Source organism: Dipodomys merriami, unplaced genomic scaffold (genome assembly GCF_024711535.1).
Source record: "Dipodomys merriami isolate MVZ:Mamm:240054 unplaced genomic scaffold, mDipMer1.0.p SCAF_27, whole genome shotgun sequence".
NCBI classification, from domain to species: domain Eukaryota; kingdom Metazoa; phylum Chordata; class Mammalia; order Rodentia; family Heteromyidae; genus Dipodomys; species Dipodomys merriami.
The window spans coordinates 15,328,494-15,334,622 of record NW_027204159.1 but is presented as its reverse complement, the minus strand read 5'-3'; the positions used below and the strand labels follow the sequence as shown (position 1 = coordinate 15,334,622).

Sequence of the window (6,129 nt, the reverse complement as noted above, 5' to 3'; positions counted from 1 at the left end):
TTGGTTCATAAATGTTTTCATTTGGGGAAAATGTTTAGTAATTTTATGTACTTACTTAAAAGCTTTATGTGAACCTACATTTACTCCAAAATAAAAAGCATAATAAGTCAAATCTACAACTAAATTTTATTGTTTCTGGTGTTACAGGATACTAATGACTAAGGATCTAGCCTGTATTAAATTACAATTCTCTAAAATTGTTTTATTTTTTAAAAATGATTCTTTTGCCCTTTCTAACTCAGTAGTTTGGAAAGCTTTCCTATCTCTTCTCTATCTTAGAATCTCTAAGTACAGGTTGTCTGCTTTCCTTTTCCCCATACGTCTAGATACGTTAGATCAAATTGTTCCAAGCCTCCTGTGAAGAGATAAGTACTGAGGTACTTGAAATCCTGTGCTGGGAACACGTTAAACCACTCTGTCTTATCTCTGATGGGCAATCAATCTTACACACATCGAGTTCCTTACCAAGATTAATAAAAGAGGCTCCTCAGCTGAATGGAAGCAGCTGAGGAGGCCAAAAGGCACTATTATCCAGAGCTGCTGTTCTTTCTTCTCTCTTCTCCAATTCAGGTAGGTGAGATGGGAACTCTAGAGTGGAATTCTAGACTATAACACTGGTATAAAGACTTCTCCACATTCTTCCTTTCCAGAAGAGATTTCTACATGTTTTTTTTTTAATTATTAAGGAAAACCTGGGACTCTAATGTGAATGTTTTCTCAAATACTGTCTAGTGGTTAGGCCACTTGTATGCTTACATGTACAATGAGGACTTTTTATGGGGTTTCTCTCAAATATCCAGGATGACTTCTACATATATGTTGTTTTATTTGTTGATTTGGAAAATTGGGGTAAGAGGTCAGCATAACTAAAAATCTCTTTTTTATGGGGTAGCCAGTTCTTCAACCTGTAACAATTTACATGGAGAAAAATGGCCTAAGCATTACTAAAACTTTCTTCCATAGACTTGATAAAAATGACTGTCTCCTTGTCATGGATGAAATTTGTTTGCATCATTGCCTTGATGTTTCCTCTTCATTCTGGTGAGTGAATTTTCCAGGCCTGGGAGAGGAGGAATGTAGGAAACATCTAACATAATCCAAAATGGGTGAGCTTTTTTAGGGAAGGGAACTGGGGGTTTGAACTCAGTTATGTATGTGCATACTAGAGCCACTCCATCTTGGGTTTATTATTTTCAAGATAGGGTCTTGCTTAAATTCCCAGTTCAGCCTGGATGTTAATCTTCCTATTTGTGTTTCCCTTAGTCACAGGTGCAGACCACCATGTCCAGCCATTGGCCAAACTGATATCTCATGAATTGCCCTGACTCAACTCCATGCCCTACATGGCTGATTTCAAATCACCTAATTTTCACCTCCAAGTAGCTAGGATTTCAGACTGCATCCAGAACACCCACTGAAATGTCTATCTATCTATCTATCTATCTATCTATCTATCTATCTATCTATCTATCTATCTATCTATCTATCTATCTATCTTTGCCTGTCCTGGGCTTTTACTGCCTGAGCAACCTCCTGGAACTCCTTTTGCTCAAGGCTAGTATTCTACCACTTGAGCCACAGAACCACTTCCAGCTTTTCTATAATAAATTGGATAGAAGAGTCTCACAGACTTGCCTAACCGGACTGACTTTGAATCACTATACTCAGATCTCAACCTCCTGAGTAGCTAGGATTACAGTCATGAGACAACTGAGCTGAGGTAGATGTCTTTTAAACTTGGGTTTTACACATTAATTTGGTAGAATGAATTAGGACATGTTTTAAATGTCCCTTAAACATTATAACAGTGAATTGTCTTTTGCTCACTTTTTATTGGAGAGACCTGGAGACAAAGAGGTGAGTTAGAATAGGTCGAAGAAGCTCTGTATGATGACACACACCTGCAGGTCCAACTACTCAGAAGGCTGAGGCAGGAGGATTGCTTGAGATGATGGGGAATTCAGTGTGGCCACCATAGTGAGACCTAACTCCAAAAAGTAAACTAAGAAGGAATACATAGTATATCATATATTTTTGTTTATCATAGAATAAAGAAATTTAATGGTTTTTTTTTGCATTTTAGAGTTCCAAATCAATTGTTATTGGAAGGTATGAGAAGTAACAACATCTAGTTCTAGAATTCCTCTACACTCTGATTGCCATCTCTGAGTGCCCTCTGTCAATAACTTGCTTAAAGAGAGAACTCATTGATTCTTCTTCCCCTGACAAGTTCTCTTTCTTAAAGTTCAAGATGTTTCTCTAAGTTAAGAATTAAGTAACTGGTTGGGTGCTGGCAGCCCACACCTATAACCCTAGTTACTCAGGACACTGAGGTCATAGTTTGAAGTCAGAAAAGTTTGAGAGACTTCATCTCTAAAAACAACAACAACAACAACAACAACAACAACAACAACAACAACAACAACAAACAAGAAGAAAAACCTAGCAAAAACAGAGCTACCATGCTTGTAATGCTTATAAATACCAGGCTAATGATTATGCAAAATAATTAATATAGACTCTTTCCACTTAGAAATATGGGTACATATGGGTATATTATTTTCCTCATTTTTCCTTTCATTTTTTGTGCTTCCTACAGACACTTCTTTTACACATGCAGCGCATCCTCATCAGATGGTAAGTTAATAGAGGATTTTGAATATTGTAAAATGTAAACATCTAGCTTTCTTGTAATGTAAATTTTAATAGAAAATGTCACCAAATAAAATGTACAGTAGAATGGTCATGAGAAAAGTAAAATACAAAACAAAAACTCACCTTTGTATTATTCTTTTATAAACATCAAGAAATGGAATTAATCTAAGTTCAGATACTGTATTATCAAAATAATTCCATTAGAAGGCATTACCTATTGCAGAAACCTAAAACATTTTAGAATGTGATTGGTTAAATAGAATTATTATTATTTTTGTTGGTGGTGGTCATGGGGCTTGACTTCTGGGCCTGGGCACTGGCCCTGAGCTCTTCAGCTCAAAGCTAGTGCTCTACCACTTGAGCCACAGCATCCCTCCCAGTTTTCTAGTGGTTAATTGGAGATAAGAGTCTCAAGGACTTTCCTGCCCAGGCTGGCTTTGAACAACGATCCTCAGATCTCAACCTCCTGAGTAGCTAGGATTAAAGGCGTGAGCCACCAGCACTCAGCCTAAATAGAATTATTATTTGAGCAAAACAAGAGGAGTTAGAATAAGAATACTTAATTATTAAGAATGTATTATGGGATATTCTCATATGTTCATATACTAAGCTATTAGAGCTGTGGAGATAACTGTATTTCTCAGCAACTGAAGAAAGTTCACAAAGAAGTTTAATGGCGTATTTAGCAAAGTATATACACTATTGCTCATTTTAAGTAAATTACTCATAGTGCTAAGACCAAATTAAGGTCTATATCTGTATTTGTATATGGTTTGACATGTATATGCAAAAGCATGTATATGGGAATAGATAAGTAGTGAGAGAAAGACATAGAGAATGAAGTCTTTTGATACATTATATTATAAAATAATGGGGGAGATTTGATATTAGCATGAAGGGAAATGGAAGTACCATATATCACTTCTAAAATGACCCTCATCTTGTTGAGTGGTGGTTGTTTATGCAAATGAGGAGGCTGAGATCTGAGAATCATAGTTTGAGGTCAGCCCAGGCAGGAAAGTTTGTGAGAATCTATAATTGTGAAGAAAACAAATAAAAATTGAGGAGTGCCTTAAATAGTAAAACACCAGCCTTTTGTGGAAAATTAAGTAAGAGTGTGAAGACCTAAATTTAAGCCCCAATACTGGCACTAATAAAAAATTAATTACCTTTATCCATTTGTATGACTGAAATAAACAGTTATTTGTAGAGTACAACTATTTTTTAAACCTTATGACTGAAAATGCTCTACTTTTATGTACAATATATATGAAGAGTGATACCTTATATATACATATGTATATATATATATATATATATATATATATATATAATACTTTATTTAAAATCATCTGATAAACCTGATGTTGGTAGCTCATACCTGTAGTCCTAGTTACTTAAGAGGCTGAGAGCTGGGGGTACCAGTTGAAAGGCATATCTCAAGAGAATCATACCTCAATCAACCAACAAATTTCTAGAAGTGGAGGTGCAGTATAAAAGCCAAGTAAGAGCTCAAAGTTCAGAGTTCAAAACTCAGTACTGGGCCTGGGAAGGTGGCTCAGTGGTAGAGCTCTTGCCTTGCATGCCTGAGGCCCTGGGTTCGATTCCTCAGCACCACATAAGCAAAAAGAAAAAAAGCCGGAAGTAGTGCTGTGGCTCAAGTGGTAGAGCACTAGCCTTGAGCTGAAGAGCTGAGGGACAGCGCCCAGGCCCAGAGTTCAGGCCCCACGACCGGACCCAACAAAAAACAAACAAACAAAAAAAAAAAACTCAGTACTGGCACAAAAATAAAATAATATAATAAAATAATCTGACAATTTCTGTGTTGCTTCTCTATGTTTAGAGTTTGGATTGTTCTGTCTATGAAAACCATTTGTACGCGTGCACCAGGCAATATGACCCAATCTGTGCATCCGACGGCAGAACCTATAGCAATGAATGTGTTTTCTGCAGCCATAAATTGTAAGAACATATTATTAAGCACTGCTCTTCCAATTTAATAAGAGACCAGCAGGAAAGGATAGAAAACGTAGATTATGTAGGCCTAAAACCTAGACCAACTAAGTAGTGTCTCTAAAAGTATAAGTATTCATTTCTACCTTCCCTTTAAATCGTCACTTTTAGAAGACATTTGCTACTTGGCCTTTTTATGTAACTGTAGCAGATAGTCTACTTCAATGTGACTTAGGAGAGGCAGACTATAGTAAGATTCTAAAGCTATTTAGGAGCTCAAATCTCCACATGCAGGGGCAAATGACAGGAATTATAATTGATCAGGAAATCTGAGAACTCTGAAATTCATCACAACTTAGTCTAGTACTATGGAAGGACCTCACTGGTGATGTACTTTGTCTCCCAAGCTTGGTGATAGTGCAATGATACTCCTTCAGGTGTAGAGTCTGAGACTCTTCCATTGGACCTCCTTCCATAGCCCTGTACTCTGGAGCCTGCAGTCTAAAAACTTAGCCTTCTTTCCTTCCTATGCATTTTTCTCATGTTTCCTTTAATAAAACTAGTTGTGTATTTACACTCCCCCCCTCAAATTGGCTCTTGTGTCTTTAGAACTAAGTTCCATCTCTATTCCTTTCCTCTCTGGGAACTGGGCAGGTCCCAAGACTGAGTCAGGGCTGGGGAGATGTGCAGGTTGGAAAACCCAATAGTCAGATGTGGGAAATGATCTCCAGCAATAGAGAATAGTAAAGATCTAGTAATTTGGAGAAAAAGAACAGAGATCTCTGCACTTCTGTTCCTTGAAACATCCACATTATAATGACTTAGGTATAATCACAAAGAATTTAAAATGTTCCTTCTCTCTTTCTTTATAGAAGTAGCCAAGAAGATTTAGCATTGAATCACTTCGGTCGGTGCTGAATTTTGCCTGAGCTACCTATTCTTAGAGCCTGGATTGTAACTCTGTTTCAACCTGAATGCCATCATCAACTGGAATCCTTTCAAATCAACTTCTTAAAATTCCATCTCTGTTACAGAAGATAGAATTGACAGGTTATAGAATCTTTCCAAACTGAAAGCTGGAGATGGTAGCAATTTCTGTCTATCTTCAATGGTTTGATCGATGATAGTCTGAGAAATATTCTTAAATTTCGTCTAGATAAAATTAAACCTAGTGTAACAGATAATCATAAATATTTCATTCAATAAAGTGACTAAACTATTCCACCTTTTTGTTATTATGTTTAAGTAAGTTTACAAGGGGATTGCCATTAAACAGAACAGTTTATGAATAAAATGCATGTTAAATGTCACTTTTCTTTAAACATTCTCACTGTTTCTTCCCAACCCACTTCTCCCCCCACTTTTCTTCTTTTTTGGAGGATACACATTGATTTCTTGACTGTATTCTCTCTGCTTCTTCATTGTATTCATCTACTGCCATCTCCTCAACCCCACAAGACCCCTTTCAAGTGTCCATTACCTGCTGTTTACTTTGTTGAACTCTGACTTTAAAATATGGAG

The 6,129-nt window shown here is 36.7% G+C and overlaps 1 protein-coding gene across 1 annotated transcript; it reads left to right on the top strand.

Moving 5' to 3' along the window:
* The first annotated feature begins 463 nt into the window (after window positions 1-463).
* On the top strand, window positions 464-5,834 carry LOC138837480 (ovomucoid-like). The gene is made up of 5 exons (XM_070036341.1): window positions 464-570; window positions 964-1,041; window positions 2,600-2,637; window positions 4,499-4,617; window positions 5,481-5,834. The coding sequence occupies exons 2-5, from the start codon at window positions 975-977 to the stop codon at window positions 5,524-5,526; spliced, it is 270 nt and encodes an 89-aa protein (XP_069892442.1). The 5' UTR covers window positions 464-570; window positions 964-974; the 3' UTR covers window positions 5,527-5,834.
* Window positions 5,835-6,129: the final 295 nt, after the last annotated feature.

What these genes read in the sequence shown, in the direction of transcription:
- LOC138837480 (XM_070036341.1), top strand. Translation starts at nt 975, where the DNA reads ATGACTGTCTCCTTGTCATGGATGAAATTTGTTTGCATCATTGCCTTG. An exon ending in GATGTTTCCTCTTCATTCTG is followed by an intron (nt 1,042 to 2,599) that starts GTGAGTGAATTT and finishes TGCTTCCTACAG; the next exon opens with ACACTTCTTTTACACATGCA. An exon ending in CAGCGCATCCTCATCAGATG is followed by an intron (nt 2,638 to 4,498) that starts GTAAGTTAATAG and finishes CTCTATGTTTAG; the next exon opens with AGTTTGGATTGTTCTGTCTA.